A 21,407-nucleotide genomic window follows, 5' to 3' on the forward strand; every position below is an offset into this window, starting at 1 on the left:
TTATAGGGACCAGCTGAAACAGATGAACCACTCTGTTGTAATTGGGGCCATGGGAAAAACAACAGAAGAACAAAATGGAACAGATGGTGAGTATGCTAATGTGCATTAAGCCCTTTCTGCATTTGCTGCACAGCTGCTCATTACCCAACTATTAGAACAGATCTTAGGTTCTGACATCACCAACATACAAAAAGCTCACCCGTCATTACTGCACACACATACATCGCAACATGCTCTAGAGCACCTGAACAACACCTCCGATACATAAGCCTCACAATCCAAAATTCTCACATACACAAATTTGCACCTGCATGCTTTGCACTGGTGAGCTGTGTGTGTTTCGGCCATACCGGTGGCAGCAACCACCATATAAATGAAAAGAAACCGAGTTTTTGCAGGGTCATTCATGACACAAATGGAGGAATAATGCTCATTTTCTCTGATACAGGTAGTGAGGTGACAGAGCCAGTGAAAGATTCACAAGGAGCATTCATTTGGCACTTGGCTTCCTGCCTATCTGCGTGTCTCACTAATAAGTAAATAGTAACCCTTACACTGTGTCAAGCAGTCAAAACGTTTTTCTCTTCATCTGAAAAAATAATTGTCCAGGTGCCTCAGTTAGCTGTTCTATGGTGGGGAGGTCAGGGGGGTCAGGGGGGACCCAGTAATGAAGCTGGAGCCTGATCTTAAGAGGCGAATGCAAAGCACAGTGTGTAGTGGTGAGGAATCACGATTTATTTATAAAAGTCTTGCTTTGTGTAGCAATTTCGCACCATGCCCCACCGTCAATAACAGCCATTCAGAGCACAAAGGAAGGGATGGACTCCAGCATGGTTACAGAGCGGTTAGAAAATGAGAGGTTGCAAAACGGTGCGTCATTGAGGGGACGCGACAGTTTTCAGGGCACCAGCTCTATGTCTGACAACCCAATCGCCCCCCCCCCTCCCCCGAGAACAATGAAATAAAATGTAATGAAAAAATAACTTTAAAGGTACGTCACTTAGTGAATGATAACAAATATAGTGGGTCTCTATTACCATGGCGGAGCAGTGGTCGTGCTAATGTTGCTTCTAAAAGGAATTGGTAATATTTGTTATTATTTACATAGGTTTTCCTATATACAAATAAGCATGATGGACACAACTAGTATGTGATGATGTAAAATTGTAAATAAAAAAGTACACATATAAATATTTAGATTTACTATAATGCGATAAATTAAGTGATCATTTCTACCCCCACTAACAAACAAATGACAATGCTTAGTATGAAATGGTAAAAGAAGGGAAATATAGCACATTAGTCTGTAGACATAAAAAATAGCTTATCACAACAATACGATTATAAAAGAATGAACCAGGACACTCCACGAGTCCAATTACAAACTCAGAAGGAAAACAATCACAGTGTATACAAAGAGATACCTTTGGATGAGAGAGTAGAGGGAAGAATGGAGAGATCCAACACATTGAATACAGTTGTAACGAAAATTACAAAAAAAAAATGGAAGGAGAGGGATCAAGAGTATTTTATTTGAAACTGGTAGCAAAATGGTGTGAGTAAAGAAATCAGAAGAAATGAACAATGAATAAATTAAACATGAGCATCAAGGATAGTTACTGAAGGCGTAGCTGTGGGATTAGCCAAATGAAAATAAGGAATTCAAACTCAAATAAAGGGTAAAATAAAGAAATTCAAATAAGAAAGCTCATGAGTTATAAAGTTTCGAGAACATATAAAAGTTCTTGTTAATTTTAGAGGTAAAGATATTTAACAGGATAAGGAGTTGATTCAGGACAGAAAATAAATGATGTGGCAGAATAGAAAGTAAAGAAATAGGATTATGACAGCAGTTCACCTTCGCTTCTCATACAAAAATATCTTAAGACAACAGTGAACTGCAAAAAAGAAAGTAAGAGCACAGGGGCATTGAGATTGCTAATTAAGGAAGAAATAGATAATTTAATTTGACTCAATACTATGTGAAAATAGAGATCCAGTTTTGAAAAATTGAGCACCAGAGTAACTATAAAGCAGTCACCCGCTTCACTCTGCCAGAGGTATAGGAAGTGAGATCAAGCACTGGACCACAATACTATCACAGTTTTGATCCACTTGCACAAACACGGACTGCTCAGAGGCCTCCTGTTCAGCAACCTCAAGAAGCTGAAACCAATGCTTAATTTGAGCTGGTCGTTTCCTGTGTGGGGCAGCGGCACTTATTTTTGAGGGCCGGCACTGATTTTTCTGCCTCAAGCATTTACTGCGAGCAAAAGACACCTGGGAAAGACGGTGGAGGGGAAAAATGAAAAAGCATCACAAGGGGGGGGGGGGGCGGGGAAAGCAGAAAGCTGCAAGAGTGATCAGAAGGGGCAGAGGGTGGCTTTAAATGGATTGAAGAGGCCTGAGATGGCGTCAGGTTAATGCCTCCTCAGTATTCCGTGTTCGCACATTTAAATGCAGAAGCCGCGTGTTTAAGAGGAGAGCTTTGGCACGTTTTTATTTACAAATTAAGCATGGGCTGAAAGTATACAGGGCTCACCAAGCCCCTTTTACTTTTCTTTCACTCTGTTTTCTTGATAACCTATGAGTGGCAAGGTGGTGCCAGAGGTAACAAATAGCAAGCCATTGGGAGCAACCACTACTCTATGACTATGGCGGCTATTCAAGCACTGTAAGTAGCAAGGTGTAATGTTACACAATACGTTATGGTAATTCATGCATTAGCTGTAAAATAGTTATATTTCCATAAGGAAAATAATCATAAGATAAAAACAATTTCTCTACATTCAAAGAATAGGCAAACGTGAAACAGCAAGGTGAAATGCCTGGAAATTATACAACATTATTTGACTGGACTAGACTCATGGAATAGTGTTTTTCAACAGAAAACATCTAGATATTTGTACGATTGTTACCTCTTGGCTGGAAAACAAATACAGCTTTTTTCCTGGAAATCGTGTATTTTCAATATGTCCATTTATTGGCTCCTTCAGTAATATGAAGTTAGAATTGGGGCCTGCAAAATGCTTATTGGTGATTTTGAGGTAATCTTCTGTCAGTGCTTTGGCACCTCCTTCGATCACAGTAAAATTCTGGACTTCCAGTGGGATCAGTTTGGGAATGATGTCTACCAATATCTCAATGCCATTGACCACACGCACACCGTTAGTAACATCCAGAGTAAAACCATCTTGCAGCTGTCCGGGAGCAGTCTGTACATAATGTAGATTGCCATTATTGATATCCTGCTGTGAGAAGCTGGAGACAGACTGTTGCTCGGTACTGAAATACCCATCCGCTGACAGGAGCATGCAGATGGATCCATATTTTGGAGGCGAAATCAATGAGTACACCATTTCCAGTGGAGAACTGTCCTCATGAACAACCTTAAATTGTCAAAAGAAACAACTTGTATTATTAAAGGGTCATTTTGGTAATATATTACTGCATAGTTTAGAGACCAAAAACACACTTGAGAACACCCTTTTACATTTTATTGCATTAAGCTCATAACAACGAAAAGCCATGATCTGCATTTTTTTCAAGTGATCATTTTTAAAGAAGCCAAGGTATACATCTCTATTTTTATTAAGACATAGATAGTACAGAACATTAAAGCACAACTGGCCTCCGCACAAGCATGGTTAGGAATTTGAGATGTGTAAAAATATCTGATCTTCATGAATCACCTTAGACCATCGTGCCTCTGTATGTAACAAGCATCTTATCTTTTCAAATATTTTCTGTAACTGTGTCAATGTTCATTGAGCTACACCTATTCTGACAGATAGGCATTAGAGGTGCTCGTTCTCCAGTGTAAGGTGTGCTCATAAGTTGCCTGCAGGACCACAATGATAACTATACGCAGCTAGTTATGGATGTTACGTATGACATCAGTGATGACGTCTCTGAAAAAACAAGAGACAATATATATGACTAGTACAATCGACTTGCTTAGGTCAAAGCCATAGTCTTGCCTATCATTTCTTGGACTCTTCTGTACCTTGAGACTTGACTCAAGACTGATTAGACTGAAGAGTCAGTCAGTTGGTGGCAAGATTTTTAGATCTTTCAGAAAGCGTCAATCTGAGATGCGCAGGTTGCTCACACCATAGTGATAGTGCACGGGCAAAGAAGGCTCTTTTACAGGTGTTTGCTTTTCACGCCTTCTGAATTTCTACCTTTGTTGTGGACAAGTGGTGAGCTGTGTAAAGGCCTCCAAATATGGAGAATTTCTCTGTGAGGCAGTCTGATGGGCATGGTTGACAACCTTTTACATCATACAAAAGGATCTGAATTTAATGTGAACCGAAACAGGAAGGCAACGGAGGGGCTTTAATGCCAGGTTGATGTGATTACATTTCCAATGCTTGAGCATAGGGTTGGCAGCAGTGCTCAGGACAACTTTTGGTGGGCTATATCTATCTACATGGAAACTATTAGGGTCTGAATAGCATAACATAATCTGTCAGGTAAACAAATGCCTGGATCAGGCAGCTTATACAGAACAACTTTCTAAAGGTTCTGTTTTTTTACCTTTTCTTTGAGAGACAGCAAAGAATACTTGGGGTGCATAATAGATTTGGCACAACTTGTTAAGAAGGAAATGAAGCAACTGAGGCATTTGTGAAATTCTAATGCTTTAGACACAAACTTTTCATAGGACACATTGAATGCAGAGGTTACTAACATTCAGCACATTTCACAACACAGAAAAATAAAAGTAAGTCCATAGTACTGCAGCAGAAATATGTCATGTGTTAGACCTTTAAATAAGGGAACACCCAAAATCAAAACCGCATACATATAGAACATAACACCAAAGCGAAGCAATCTGATCATTGTCAAGTTAGTCAATACAATTACGATCAACACTCGGAATTTAAGTTATAAGCTTTCAGTTATAGCCCATAGCTTGTTCCTTTTTACCACTGAATGAAAGAGGCTACATAAAAGAAAATGAACGTGTCCCTAAATTCATGTGTACACATTCAATTAAGTGCCCCATTATAAATCTGAAAGTGTCAGGGATTTGCAACAATACTTATGGCAGGCATCAGCTATTACAAATACGATTTAACATAGCATAAGGTGTACCCAGTATTTTATTCCAAAAAGCTTCATCTATATACAAGAATAGTGTGGGCACTGATCAGATGCTAACTCAAATGGGAAAAGGTAGCATCCATTCTGTAAACTCACAAGTCAAACAAGCGATTAGTACTTGAACCCTTAAACAACCTAGTTAAACATTGTAGATAAGGTCTTACCAGAAGACGTTCCTTGTCAATTTTCACTGGCTTTCCTTCTTCTACTAGAAGACTACTGTTATGTAAAACTCTTGGCGGGCGCTGATGGCTTTCCAGGTACATGCGCACCTTAACTCCAGCTTCGATCTGTACAGCTTTAACCCTGATTGTGATGTCAATCTTGTCAACAAGGTGGTTGCTGTCATCATGCATATAAACAACATCTCCAGCTTTTAAATCTTGATGAGTAAATGAATCCACTGGTACACCTCTTACAAACAGTATTCCATATTTCGGAGGCATATGTACATCATACACAATCTCACTATCACTTGCAATATCTTGATTTGTGATGACACTAAAGTTGGCTGTTGAGAGACTCCTTTGCTTCCCTTTCTGTACTAACAGGCCTGTGTTGTTTACAACTCTGACATAAGGATCAGCAGCGCTGACTTCTAGAAGAGCAGATGTGTAATGTTTGCCATCTGTCACAAACAGAACGAAGCGCCCAAAGTCAGCGCCACTGTGAATAAACACGACTTTCTTCTGTTGTAGATCACTCTGACTGAATTGGAAAAGTTTATGTGCAGTATTATTTACTAGAACTAAATCCCCATTGGAGATGCCCCGTCGAGTGTACAACAGCTGTCCATCTTCGAAGTCAGAGTCTGAATCGTGGTAGCAAAGGTCCTCCGTGGTCAACAATCTCCTTCCATTTTTCACAACATGAAATACTTTATCGACCACACGTACGGGCTTTTCATCATTCTTGAGCTCAATGGAAATATTGAATATGAATTCTGCAGATATAACTTCATGGTCTAGGTTGCTTCCTAAAGTGTCTTTGGCCTCAGTGGAGGCCACAGCATGGAACTCGTCGCGCACGGTCTCAGAGTCATCGTGGACATACATAACATGTTGGCTAATGAGATCCTGGTTGGTGAAAGCAGTTATGTTATCATTACTGGTCACTGAATCAGAGAAATTGATAAGCTTTAGCTTGCCATGCTGGGGACTCTTTTTAACTTTGTAATAAAACTGCGTATTGTTTAGAGTCTGAAAAAAGAGCTCATTTTGTGTTATTAGTTTTCCTTCTCCTTCCATTGTAAACAAGCCATTGTTGGTGATAATGACAGTGTTTGGATCAGCCTTCAGCATTACTTTGAAAATATGGGACTTTGATTCAGCGTATTTTGTAAAAATTAAAAACTGGAAAGAATCTTCAGAATCCTCATGGGGTTTCTCCAACAGCTCATATTCAGTCTTGTGATCCGTGAGGTTTTTTTGACTGAAAGTAGAATTTTGTTTAAGAACTATATCCCCAAGATAGAGGTTTGCTTTCTGGGGGACAGATAACAACCTATAAAAGAGCTCAGACTCAGGTACATTTACTCCCTCTGCCACAGCAAAAAGATTATCACTGGTAAGGGGCTTCCTTTTTATTTTTTCCATGTCCAGAGGCACATTTTTTACAAGCTGATAATTTACCCATTTGACTGATATTGGAAACAAAAGCTCTTCACTGTTCTTGCTGCCTATGCTGATCTTGAATTTAAACTCATCTGTTGCGTTTTGCGCCTGCAATTCTTTGAATGTACCGATGTATCGAACACGCTTGCGTTCCAGGGACCGTTGAGAGAATGTTTGTGCTTGCTTCCACTCACTATCCGAGTGTTGTCTTTGTATCTGACCATACTGTGGTGCTTCTGTAATGTCGTATCGAATCTCCACCTCCTGGTTGACTGCATTAGTTTGCACAGCTAAATTAGTTAGTGTGATCAAAACAGAATCCCCTTGGAGCACTTCCAGGCCTGTGTTATTAACCACTGTATAATCTAGGGGCATAGCCATGATGCGCACCACCACTGTGTTACTGACCAGCTCGCCATCACTAGCCCTGAGCACAAGCCTTGAGTTCCTGATTCCATTGTGGACATAAAAAATGTTTCCTTCTTCTAAATCTGAATTGGAGAAGCTTTTAATTGGATTATTGGGCTTCCTGGAATTTTCTAAATATCCAGCATCGTCATTGAGATTGCCAAGCACTGAAAAACTGAGGCTTAAGGGGTCTGTATCCACATCAACAACTTTTATCAGCTCAGAGGAGAGGCGCTTCTTAGAGTTTTCCACTAGAACAAAAAGGTTTCCATCAGGGAGGGTGAGCTCAGGAGGATCATTTGCTGGAGAAATTGTGATCTTGAAAAAAAACTGCTCGCTCCCTTGCAAGTACACAGGCATTGGCTTGCTACTACTTGTAACAATAGTAAATGTGAATTGATCATAACGGGATTCCGAACCATCATGCACATACAGAACTTTCCCACGCCACAGGTCTAACATGGTGAAGGTGTTCTTCTCCTGGTCTGGCCCAATATCAAGCTTTAACTGCCCTTGCCTTGGTTGCTCTAGTACTTTAAAGATAACTTGTGACTGACGAATGCCTAACTGTTTAAATTCCAGATTTACTTTAATGTGTTTAGATTCTAATGTTGCCCGCCCACCTTCTGGTACAACCAGATTATCCATAACTATGAAATTCATTTTGGCCTTTTGTTTTGTTGTTGGACTTTGGGTGCTAGATGTAGGAGCTACTGTTTTAACAACGGGCATTTCTGTTGTACTTATCATTGTGGTACTTGCTGCTGTTTCTATTCTGCAACCAGGTGAAATATCCTTTGTGACTAAGACATTCCTTAACCCTTTCTTTTCTGAATTAGCTCTCAGATCCTTCAAACAGCCCTTAAAGGAGCCACTCCTGCCAAATTTGCCAAGGTCCAACTTAATAATTTCTGTGCGTGAGCGGTCATCCACTCCACCTACAAAGAGAGGTCCTTTGAGAAGTATTGGCTTGCTATGTGATGCAAGAGTGCTTATCACGGTTTCCTCATCTACTGTAAGCTCAAGTTGTTTTAGAGTAAATTTGAGTTTGACCGCGTGCCACTTACTGTCACTGACAGACCTAAGGGAAGAAAGCTGAGTTTTTGTTCCACTTTTTCCAACGTGAGCCTTGATCAGACTGTTCTCAATTCCCAAAGCAATGAAGTCCCCGGCTTCTCCAGAACTGTAAAGAAGTAGACCTCGCTCCGCTGTTGTCTGCAGCGAAAACTGAAAGCGCTGTTCTTCTTTTGAGTTCGAAAAAGGGAAGGAGATATAGGACTTGGAACTGAAAAAACTTATTGATTTAAGTTCATCTGCGAAAAATTCATCACTACATCCCAGAGACACTTCATGAACATTTTTAAATCCAGGGTAGGGTCTCAAGGATGTCAGAATGTCATGCTCATTAAATACAACATCTTCAATGCACCCTCTGAAGTTGTACAGCACTCCTTTCAGATACGGAACATCCAAGGTACCTTTCCCACCGACATACAGTCCATGCTGAAAGTTAAATGTATGGAGTTTTCCTGGCATCTTTGCACTTATCCTCTGCTGGGAATCTACTTTGAGCGCAACTTCATTGTTGTCATGATCGATTTCCAGCATATGCCAAGCCAGATCATTTAACCATTTTTTCTTCTCAGAGCGCAGCACTTTTTCACCTCCTCCAAAATTTAGTTTCACCTGAAAAAGATAGGGTTTCCATTAGGGATATATAATTCAGAATGGCTTGCATATTTTTGATAAAGAAAGCTCTTTACCTGAACATATGCTCATCGAAAGAAACCATACAGTTTAAAAGAAAGATTTCTCCAGTACAGATATGAGGTGGCCAATATTATGTATGTGTGTATACTCACAAAATATACTATTTAAGCTATGATGTTTTTTTTTTTAAGACCCTTATTGTGGCCCCCAGCTACACATTTTCCTCCCTGCTGCCTACTCTCCACTTGGCCCCTTAGCAAACTCTCAACTCTTAGCCCATTGCCCACGTTACCTCACTACTGCCAACTCTGTACCCAGCTTCCACGTCATAACTGGCCCCCTTTCGACTCTTCTTTCTCCAGTGACCGCCCTACCTTCGATCTACTACTTACCTCTGCAGCTCACTTTCGCTGCACAACTACCTCCTCTATTCTGTATTGCACCATCCTGAGTCCCATATTCCCAATTCCTTTTAATGCTTACCCCCTCAGCAATGCGTCAATGCCCACCGTCTACTGTCATAACCTCATCCGCATTTATCACGCCCCCCCTCCCGCCACAATCTACTCCTTGCCAGGGCAGCTATAGCAATTGTTTTGAGGACTCAAGGTGGCACGTCGCAAGAGCTCGAGTCCTCGTGGGGACTACTCCACCTTGTTGGACTGCCCAGCATGGCTGTAGCAAGGTGTGTCTGACTGCTGCACCCCCCCCCATTGTCTCCATGGGCAAAAGAAACTGGAAAGCTCCTTAGCTCAGAGGCACGGCCATTAAGCAGCACTAACCTCAAGGTCCCAGCCTTCCTGAGCCGTGGAGGCAAATATATCCTGGGATAGGAACTGAGCACCATATGACCCTTCTGGATCTCGGAACTCATACCTGCAGGTGCTGGTGCCAGCCTGGATACCATGCTGGGTGAGCAGTGTACATACTTTGGGCATCTGGCAGGCTGACCTTGACTGACTGGATAGAGTGCACAAAGTGACAGCTGGGAATCACCACTGTAGTTCCACAGACCACAAAGGGAAAGAGCAGGTAAATAAGGATGCCAGCGCACGGGCCAGGTTTATTGATACACATCTGGTCCCCTCAATGGTTCCTCTCCACTAGAACCCAAATAATTTGTGTAACAGGCACTGATAAAGATAAATTTGCCGTATTTAAAAAATGATCAAGGGCGCTTGATTATACTTGAATCCAAAATAGATGCGGTGGCCACTGACCTCACTCTACTCCGTGACCACCATCACAAGCTCAGAGACATGGTCCATGTCAACTAAACAGGTCTAATCACCCTGGCTCCACAAGTGAAGCCCCTAACTGAACAACTTCAAGCAATTACCGAAAGAATTCATATTCTAGAGAACCATGCTGAGGGTGTGGAGGGCCATTCCAGATACGGTAACATTTGCATAGTTGGCCTCCCTGAACATACAGAAGGCAAGAACCCCACAAAATACATTAAGCACTGGCTGCAAACCTCCCTCTCACCAATGGGCCTATCTACTTGGTTTGTGTTTGAAGAAACCCACAAGGTGCTTGAGCTGCGGCTGCTCCCGGATCATTGTCCTGACTCAACATGGCCAAGATCCTGAACTAATAAGACTGATATGTGACACTAGAGGCCTCCCGCTAATGTGGGCCCTGTCACAGTGGACATTCATTGATGTTTCTGGCCAGGCTGAAAATTATAACATACCAGATTACATTTTTGTTACTGAAACTGAGGAAGCGTGGGCCTGGATTGATTAGTACCAGAAAGCCCCAGATGCATGTCCAAACAAGGCTAGAAAAGTACGGGTCCTGGTCAAGCCTAGATGGTGCCATCAACACATCACCAGCAGGGGGATGGCTAAACACAGCACCCTCTCATGATCAAGTCAGAGAAGGTATGAGGTCAGCCATTCACACTGCAGCAGCCCTGAGACAAGGGAGAGGGCCCTACAGTTCTGGTACCTTAGAGGTTAGTGCTGCTGATACAGATGCTAGTATGGACTGGGACCTATGCTTATCCTTTGCCGCCAGGGCAGAAGAGCTGATACTGACCTACTGACAGGCTCTACCTAGGATGGGTGCAGTAGGTAGAAATCTTTTCACTACATGAAATATAAAAGGGGTGGGGAATGCAACCAAGGGATATAAAGTCGACACTCAGCTGAAGCAGCGACATATCAACATAGTGTTCCTCCAGGAGTTTTATCTTAATGAGACTAATGGCGTAAAAGTTGAAAATAAATTGAAAAGTCAATTCTATTACACAACATTCTTAGCATATGCTAGAGGTACAGTGATTTAGATGATCCCTGGTATGCCACTCGCAGTCAAAGATTCTCGTGCAGATGCCGATGGGTGTTACGTCTTTCTCCGGGACCACCTAAATGGTCAACTACCGTTCCTTGAAAGCCTGTACTTCCCCAATATAGATCAGGCCCATTCTTTAGATGACCTAAAGAGAATATGAGCAGACTGGGAAGATGACCTATGGATGCTGGGGAACGATTTCAACTGTGCGCTGGATATAGCGTTATATCGCTCACACCTGCCTCTACCGGGGACACAAAGTAGACAATGCAAAAGCCCTCAGAGCTTGGCTGGGGTATTGGTACCTACTTGACTCCTGGTGCATTACAAATGCTGGAGCTTGGGAAAATTCTAATTATTCCTCAATGCACAAATTGTGTGTTCGCTTAGATTGAGTAATAGGTTTGACTATTCTCCAAAAGACCATCTAACTAACGGACTGCCTTGGGAAAACACTATCTGACAAGTGCCCTTTAGTGGTGGGACAGCAATGGGGAATCATACCCTCACCAGTTCCTACCTGGAAACTCCAGTCAATGTTGCTTGAAGATCAGGTGTTTCAGGACAAAATTTGTCAGGAGATACTGTAGTATTTCCATCATAATACAGTCACAACCTCTTTGGTCCTCCCAGAGTGTGAAGTGTTTAAGTAGTTCTCATGGGGGGTGCGAGTGTGCTTGTATCCACTCCACAATTTGTGAGCGGAAGACACTGGAGATGGAGTCCAGAAGGCTGAGTCAGCTCCATACGTTGGAAATTGCACATAGCATGGATCCCTCTATGGGAGATGAGCTGGCTGCAGGGCGGATAACCAATGCGGACCTCCTAGAGTGTAATTGGTGTCTTGACCATGAAAATACACTAAGTTAAAAGGGTGGGCAAATTACTAGCTAAGCTTATCAAACCACCCCTGCTGGATCCCCCACTCACATCTGTTGTAAATTGTGGAGGCCTACAGATCTACACCCAATAGGATATTAATACAGCCTTTAAAACATATTACACACAACTATAATCCCCAACCCAATCGTCTGCCCCATCCAGAGTAGCGGAATTAATTACAGGTACTCCTCTCCCTGAGATTGCTCAGGAACAGAGGAGAGCCTTGGCGGTGCAATTCACTGAGCAGAGAATAAAGCAGACCCTGTGTTTACTGGGAAAGATGCTAGTCTCTGATGGATTACCCAAAGACATATACACCACCGTCCTGGCCCTAAAATTGCAAACACTATATAACTCAACCAGATTGGCTGGTAGTCTCCCTACTTCTACCAAGAAGCATTGGGCACCTCCATTTTGAAACCTGGGAGAGACCCTTATGTGATGTCTTCCTAAAAGCCACTGTCAATATTAAATAATGATTATAAAATACTAAGTAAACTGCTAGCACAAAGAATGTTCCTGTTCTAGTTCATAATGACCAAAATTAGTCCCCCCCCCACCCCACAGAAACAGGTCCTTGAACCTGAGATGATTGTATCAAATTATGGAGCAGTGCCCCATCTCTTGGCCCCATTCTGTCTGTCTAGGTAGAGATATAGAGCAGGCCTTCATACCATGCAATAGGACGACATTTATTCTGCTCTGAGCCAGTATGATCTGGGTCCTGATCTGGTAGGCTGGACCAAATAGCTTTACTCTGAACCCACGACAAGATTGAGAACACGGAGACACATCTTGGAGGTGTGCAATATATCCTGGGGAACCAGACCAGGTGGCCTGCCGTCTCCCATCCTTTTTACTTTGGCCCTAGAGCCTCTTGTGGCCAAACTGAGGGAACTGGTTGATGAGCTATGGGTTGAATAAATGGAAAGGTACATACTGTCTCCGTATATGCAGACAACAAGATGTCTGCTCCAGTATGATACAGATTGATGAGATTTTCAGCCGCTTCAAAGACATCTTGTGACTGACAGTCAACTATATGAAATCATGTGTCTTCCCTCTGCGCAAATCCCAGCCCCCAACTCCAAATTAACCTGGGGGTGGGGGAAATCACTTAGATGGAAGTCCCCCACCTCTAAATATTTAGGAATCAATATTTTCAATGGAGCGCAGGATATGTTGGATGGTAACCTGCATTGAGCTGTAAGATCTCTGTGCACTCAGGTATCCATCTGGACCAAGTTGCCTCTATCGGTGGTGGGACGCATAGCACTGTCTAAAATAGTAATGCTTCCACAACTCCTGTACTATTTCGCCAACCTCCCCTTCATGGGCCAACTGATTTGGGCCACCACAGACAAAGAGTCGCTCAGTAAATTAAGGTTGCTGACGGACAAGAGGGTCTGAGGGTGCCAGACTCTTGCAAAGATTACTTGGCAACACAACTACAAGTGGCATTCCAGCTGGCATTTGGGAGAGACAGGCCTAACCAGCAAGAAGATTGAGGAGGGTTGAGTCCAAGCATGCTTCTTCACTGCCAACTCACCCGCCCCTCCTACCCACCACTGCCTTGCCGGACAAGAGCATTGACATGTCCGCATACTGATGTTTCCCATGCCCCAGTGATCTTGCTATGAGGAGTGATGGTGGGAGCAAACTCACTGACCCAACATAAGATACAGCAGTGGAAAGCAGCTAGAAATGACAAAATTGGCGATTTGTGCTCTGAAGGCATATTACTACCCTTCCCCATTTTGGTGGAACAGTGAGACCTTTCTTGTAGTCAATTCTAAGTCTATGTTAGAATTCAAAGAGCAACACAGCTACACTGGCGAGTGGGTGTCAATGAACTCCCCCACACCTTATATAGATTCGATCTTCTCGCTGCATGATTACATGGTTATATAAAGCACTATTAGAACACACAGGGTAGACACTGCAACCCCTCAGAGACAAATTAGACACAAGTTTGGGACGTAGCTTGCACAATAAAGAATGGTCCACACCTCAGTCATTATGATCAGGTTACAAATCAATAATTTATCACATTGTAAGAAGAAGAATGTCAATGGGGCTACAGACGTACATAAGAATTATAATAATCAGAATAACTTATTTTTACACAGTGCTTGTTCTCAAAAATTTTAGACTTCGCAGCACTGCGTGTATTTAGTATCTCTATAAATACCAGTGGTGTTTGTTTGATAGTATTTATTTGATCAACAGTAATAGAATGAAGAGAAATGTTGACCTCGCAATGGCTCGGAATGGCGCCATACAACTTTCACACAGAAATCTGCATGAAAACACTGGTCATTGTGTGCTTAATGACCGCACAGTGACATTACCTATTAGTATAAGATTCCAGCAAAGTACTTACATTACACCTATGCGGCTTGCAATTTAACTTCTGTAGTAAAACAGAAATATTGCTGAATGAAAAAACAACACTGAAGATGGTACTCAAGGCAAAGCAACAACAAGATACACCTTCGATGACTGCTGTCTTCAGCATGACAACAAATTTAAAAACACTGAAACTCAGACACAAAATGTATTGTGCGCATGCGTTCCACGAAGAGATGCAAAGCAGAAATGTACTGTATGCACAAAAATTACACACTGGTTAACATTAACAGGATCCATGGAAATCCTGTAGCCTCAAGTTTTAAGGCAGAACATTGTGAGCATTGCAGGAGCTCAGTTGATACCTAAGGGCCAGAAACATGTATGTCACACGTCAACAAGCAAGTTCAGCACAAACTATATGGCTCCGTCATACGCTACTGACGCCCATGGCTACCTTAGATTGGAGTCTGGGAACTAAAAAACTTGTTGTGTATAATTACTGCTTAGAGTAAAAAGGTAAAAAGATCAAATGCTGATCTGTCGGCTTCTTTCACTATGACATGTATACTGCACTGTACCCGGTGTATTACAAATGCACCCTTATAATGCTCACTTCTGTCTTTAAGTTAGTACCTGCACATGTCCCGAATGCAGCTCCACTAGACAGTATTCTTCTTGACCTGCTGCTAAAAATATTAATCCACTGGGCTTGCTGGTTCGGAACCGCAGCTGCAGCAATGTTTTTGACGACGACTCCACAAGCTTCAACTCCACATAGCTTTCACCATAAAAAGATGCTGTAATATTACAAAAAAGATAGATAAGACTAGAATAAACAAAAACATGTTTCATACAGGATTGACGAATGTGCTTATGAATACTATGCAACTAAAACATTCTTAGAGCCTTGGCAAAAGCAAGCAGGAAAAGGAAATCACACGTCTTTGTAGAAGAGGGCAAAACTATGTTTCATCACTGCAACACGGATGTCCGAGGACTATGGGGGTCATTCTGACCCCGGCGGTCATGGACCGCCAGGGCCAGGGTTGGCGGGAGCACCGCCAACAGGCTGGCGGTGCCCCGCAGGGCATTCTGACCGCGGCGGTTTTGCCGCGGTCAGATGCGGAAAACCGGCGGTCTCCCGCCGGTTTTCCGCTGCCCTTTAGAATCCTCCATGGCGGCGCAGCTCGCTGCGCCGCCATGGGGATTCTGACAGCCCATACCGCCATCCTGTTCCTGGCGGTTCTCCCGCCAGGAACAGGATGGCGGTATGGGTTGTCGTGGGGCCCCTGGGGGCCCCTGCAGTGCCCATGCCAAAGGGCATGGGCACTGCAGGAGCCCCCGTAAGAGGGCCCCACTTTGTATTTCAGTGTGCTTTGCAGACACTGAAATACGCGACGGGTGCCACTGCACCCGTCGCACCTTCCCACTCGGCCGGCTCAATTCTGAGCCGGCGTCCTCGTGGGAAGGCTCTGTTGCACTGGGCTGGCGGGCGGCCTTTTGGTGGCCGCCCTGCCAGCCCAGTGCAAAAGCCAGAATACCCTCCGCGGTCTCACGACCGCAGAGCGGTATTTTGGAGGGGGGAACTCTGGCGGGCGGCCTCTGCCGCCCGCCAGGGTGAGAATCACCCCCTATGTGCCTTGCCTTGGCAGCTAGAAGCTTAAAAGTAAACAATGCATACACTTTTACTTAAATACTATATAAATGTCCCGATTCTGTGAACAGTTCTACAGTACAGATTGTATCTCTGTTGCCACCCCACACTTTATCACCTGACCCACCTTACGGCTTACGCTCATCTAGAGTTCAAGATGTCTCTGCCTCTCTGCTCTATAGCCATCAAGCCTCCCTGCTTTATTAATACCAACAACCTGTGCTGCAGTGCTGTCTGCACTCTCCTCTACATGTCTAACGCTATAGCTATTAAATCACATACCCATGTTATTTCTTCATCCATTCATTCACCCATCCATCCTTCTACTGACAAAGCCAGAACACTCAAACCATCCATTCAGTATTATTTTATCCATAAATCATTCACTGTGCACTTACCATCAGCCATCAAGTCACCATTCCTAATTCATCATACATTTAGTATCCCAAATCCATTCACCATTTATTTATCATCAATCAACAACTTACTATACATCATTCATTCATCAATCTGCAGTCATTCACCATCCTTTTAATAATTATTAATTCCCCATTCATTATACACATAGCATCCATTCCTTAACCACCCACCCAACATTAATCATGTAACATCTTAACACCATTTATTCACAAACGTACATTCATTATCCATTTATTCACCACTGACCATGTCACTTTCTATTCTCCCTCCTTCCAATATCCATTGTGATCCTTCCAGAATTGGACACAATAAGAGAACGGTGGCATTGAACTCATCAAACACTCATTATGGAGGGTCCAGTATCAGACAAAACATGCCAGATGTTGCACATATGTTGGGAGACAATAAGATAACGATAATAGGCAAAGCATCCAGATGACTCCTTCAAAACTGCACACAGTACTTTATAAGAGGCCTTAATAGTCTCGGTATACTACAGTAAATAGTTGTAACATAATTTCTCTTTTCTGCTATTTTATCTGATCTTGTTCTAAACCCGAATATCCCTTTTAATTTTTCTGGGACTGCCAGAAGTGGTTCAAGGGCTTCAGGGCACTAAGGAGTTAAAATGCCTCAATTGTGAGGAGTGCGTTCATTTATCTCTGGTGTTTTGGAGCTGTCCTACTTTAAGCCATGAAAACAGAGCGCCACGTACACCCCTTTAGTACTTGACTCTAAATGTTACGGATGAGCCGCAAAAGGCCTACTCAGGAGATGATGTGGGTTTAGAGACTCGGAATTCCGTAATGCACAATACAGTCGTTAATCAATCGATTAACCACCCAGTTCTTTAGCTAGGGTAAAACTAAAACTATAGATAGCATAATACTACACAATTGTGTGAACAGTGCTTGAGGAATACCTTAATCAACTATGGAAAAAAACAAGCAATCCCGACAGTGATCAAGTGATCAGACGTTTGTCTAGACCACTGACCTTGTGGTTAGTCTGTCAGTCTGTAGCACCAATCTTTTCTTGTTGCGTGGCTTGCATGCAAGTGCCATTTTAGATTTAGCTCTTTAAGTTGACAACTCCTTTCTGTAGTAACTTTTGCCACACTTAACTGCATGAATGTGCTGTATGTGCATTTATGATGGGCACTGTTGCCCTGTAGTCTGTACAGCTAGTTTCAGGGTTGCACATTTTAGAACACAATGTCACTTGTTTGCTTTCCTGGTGTTCTCATTAGGAGACAGCTCATTTCAGCTAGACAATAAGAATGAGCTGCTCTGCGTCTCTGACAGTGTAATAGGAACGCTACTTTATTACATAAACAGCTTCCTTGCTATGATCCAGCGAAAAGAGCACTTCTATGCTGGAACTATCAGGCACCTCTATGGGCTGTGACCTGAGAAGCAACCCTGCTCACTCCAACCTCCATCTTGCCAAGCGGGATAACCTATATTGGCTTCCAGACACCTAACACCAAGGTATAGGGTTTAGACCATTCCAAAAGATTCAGCAGAGCAGCAGATGGTACTCTTGCTATAGTCTCTTTAGTATAGTATCAGGTACAGATAGGATTACACAACCATTAGCATTACTGGCAATTGCCATAGTTGAATTGTTTTTCCTGTTCACTATTTTAACAATGCTGGTTACAGTAGTGTCTCTCTTTTTTGTTTTTAAATAATCGTAGCTCATGCTTTTTATCCAAGAATACCATAGTTTCAATAAATGTTTTAAAAAAGCTTTTCACAGCTTCCTTGTGTTTCCCTTGGGCATACAAGGGTAAGTTTTGAAGGGTGAGATTGGTTTCCACAGATTCCTTGGGGATCAAAGGGCCATGTTCAAGGTTCCCAACATCATCTTTCCCTCTTCTGTTCGGTTTGAGGGATGGATGTGGTACTGTGAGCTAGCCGAGATACGACAATACTTACTGATGGTATACGTGGACTGAGACTCTATATTGTGAAGCTTGTGTTGGTCTAATACACAGTCCTGCTATATTTGTAGGAACCGTATAACATGGCACCACCAATGTTTTTAGGTCAGGTACTTATTTAACGAGTCTCCTGAGTAGTTTTATCATATATGCCCATGGCTCCTTTTCACCTCTACACAGAGACGTCCGTGGTGAAAGGGATTTATCCTCCTCGTCTTAATAGGAAGCACCTATTTATGTATGTCAGTTGCTCAAGCTTGAACATTTAAAAGGATTACCCCACTTGGTGTTACCAATTGTTATTACTGTTAACTGTAGGCAGGCAGTAACTGCACATTTAACTGCACATGGGCTTGCCCTTGCCGAAGGAAATTGTTACCTTAGTGATGGAGCCACACAAAGCTTATAAATGTGAAACATTTTCCTCCTGGGTTCATTTTTCTGTAGTCAATGCTAACTCAAACATTTCAGACATGCACTGAAGCTGCACAGCCAGGTCAATATAGAGCTCATGAATATTTATAAATATAATTGGCATTTCAGGAATATCAGAATTGGGTTTGAGGCACCCTTCCACATGCATTACAAAATGTAAGTATAGTTCGCCTAAGCAATGATGTGGCAATCTGGCTAGTTTTAGCTGCCTACGAATCATATCCAAAATAGGATAATTAAATAATGCTGAACTTTGTGGTATTTACACAAGTTTAGTTAGACTGCATAGACATTTAACACAGTTCATTATGCATACAATAACGACTGCCCCCAGCAAGGGCTGTTCAAGCTGTGCAGCCCCAGTTAGCTGTGCCTGCAATTAGTCCAGCTACAATTAATGCTATTATGAGTAAAATACCCACCAAACAAAAGGAAATTACATTTTGGATTGCTGAAAAAGCAAACCAGCGGTAGCAGTGTTTCCCCATACAGGACCTCAAGACAAATTTAGAAATCTCACTATGTGTCTACCACTTTGTATGATCCCACCAGTCAAAGCCTTGGGGGTACGTTTTTTTACTACCTTATTTATATACCATTGGACACAGTACCCATCAATTGCTGTTTTGCCTGAAGTGCTAAAACAAACTCAAAATCAGCATGAGAGGGCCCTGGACTTGGGGATGAAATTAATTGATAATTTTGCCACAGTATCCTCAATGATTTTAAGTAATATTAAAGGGGAGGCAGAATCATTGGCAATACGCCAATGGCTCGCAGCAGTTGCTCCTACAGATCAGGAGTGAGAGCTACCAAAAATAACTTCTGAGGCCTATGCTTCAGTAGGTTGTAATAATTTGGAGACCAGGCTTGGTAAATCACCACTTAAAACAAAATTTGATTCAGATACCACCAAGCAGATACCGGAGTCTTTTAAAAAGCACTGGGTGGATCTCCGCAACTGAAGTCCACTGAAAAATGTTATAATTTGAGTAACCTTGATAAATTTAGCAGCCTGAAAGGTATCAGTATTTTGATACATCCTTGTTCCTTTCAGGACACATCAGACAGGAAGTCTGAGAGAATGGGATGAGGCAAGCACAGACAGGAAGAGTATGTGAAGCTGAAAACGGACTAATAAAGCTCTTCTGACAACATCATAAAAAGGAAGAGAAATGTCCACAACTAAAACCCCAAATCAAAAAGAAGAAAGTGGCAGGAATGCTTGCTACATATGCCATAAATACTAAGTATTCTTCTTGCACAAAAAGTGGTCGAGGACATTGCTTGACAGCACAGCAGAGGTCACAACAGTTTACCAGACTCTTCAAGATTTTCTGCCGTACTAATGATTTAATCAAGTTGAAAATCCAGATCAGTGGCTTAGCCTTCCAGACTGACTTTTTGATTTGAACATCCAGATCGAGGATGATATACTGCGTACTATTAGAGTAATAGTCTAATCACACTTAGCTAATGCTTATGACATTCTCTTGGCTGAGGTAGATTGGCCACTTGAGTCTGTTAGAAAAGCCACACAAGGGGAGGATGTCATTTTACCATCCTTCTCTAGTTTTGTTCCAGAGAAAGTTAAAGAAACCTATGCCACTGAATGTACTTTCGCGTAAGGCCCTGCTTTATATTGCAATCAAGCAAGCTGGGATAAAGACTCACCTTATGTCATACTTACAAGGTCCGGCCCGCGAGTGCAACCACAATACCCTATTAAACATGAACCTAAAAGCCCTGTTAGGGACATGCTAACACAATTAGAATATCTAGGTGTCTTTGAACCATGTGCCACACCAATGAATAATCCTTTATTTCCAGTAGCAAATCAAGATAATTCCTATTGCATATTCTTCGGCTATAGACATTTAAATAGTCATGCACGCATCATTGCAATATAAAACCTCCACAGCACAGCTTTTATGAACAACATTGTTTGTAAAAAATAGAAAACAACATTGGTCATTTCCAATGTTTTTTTCTGTCAAACTATAGTGCCAGAAAGCAGGGATTTGACAGCATTTACCACCATAGGGTCAAGGAGACAATTCTGTCGACATCCTCAAGTGTATAAGAACAGTCCCGGACTGTTTGCTGCCCGTGTAAAGTCAATTCTACAATAAACTGACCAAGAACTGTGGTCATATGTTGATGACATTTACCTCACCGATAATGATTTAAACACACATTTGGCCAGAGTGGATCGCATAATCCTGGGATTTGCAAATGGCGTTTATAAATTCAACTTCTGACAAATCTAAAAATGCTTCTCTTATTTTGGAATATGATCTATCAAATGAAAGCAGAAGTCTTGAACCACACTTCTTAGACAAGTGTGCTCTTCTCTAACTCCCAAATACATTGAAAAAAGATACAATCACTTTCAGGCTAACCACACTTTGGTAGAACATACATACCAAATTATGCACATCAGGTTTAACCATTGTAGGATTTAATTCATCCAGATTTTTCAGACAAACATTGGACCACAGAACACGCCAATATTCTCAGAACACTGCAAACTAATTTACTCAGCATCACTGCGGGTTCAACTGGCTATACATATGCCACC

The 21,407-nt window shown here is 42.3% G+C and overlaps 1 protein-coding gene across 2 annotated transcripts in view; it reads right to left on the bottom strand.

Moving 5' to 3' along the window:
* LOC138283820 (chondroitin sulfate proteoglycan 4-like) overlaps positions 1 to 21,407 on the bottom strand; it is a 349,745-nt gene that overhangs the window by 235,440 nt on the left and 92,898 nt on the right. For both annotated transcript variants that reach the window (XM_069221947.1, XM_069221953.1), the window contains 3 exons: positions 15,006 to 15,169; positions 5,274 to 8,816; positions 2,919 to 3,389 (listed from right to left, as the gene is read on the bottom strand). In XM_069221947.1, the coding sequence (XP_069078048.1) occupies positions 2,919 to 3,389; positions 5,274 to 8,816; positions 15,006 to 15,169 (4,178 nt within the window). The remainder of the gene's footprint in view (positions 1 to 2,918; positions 3,390 to 5,273; positions 8,817 to 15,005; positions 15,170 to 21,407) is intronic.

Source organism: Pleurodeles waltl, chromosome 1_1 (genome assembly GCF_031143425.1).
Source record: "Pleurodeles waltl isolate 20211129_DDA chromosome 1_1, aPleWal1.hap1.20221129, whole genome shotgun sequence".
NCBI classification, from domain to species: Eukaryota; Metazoa; Chordata; class Amphibia; order Caudata; family Salamandridae; genus Pleurodeles; species Pleurodeles waltl.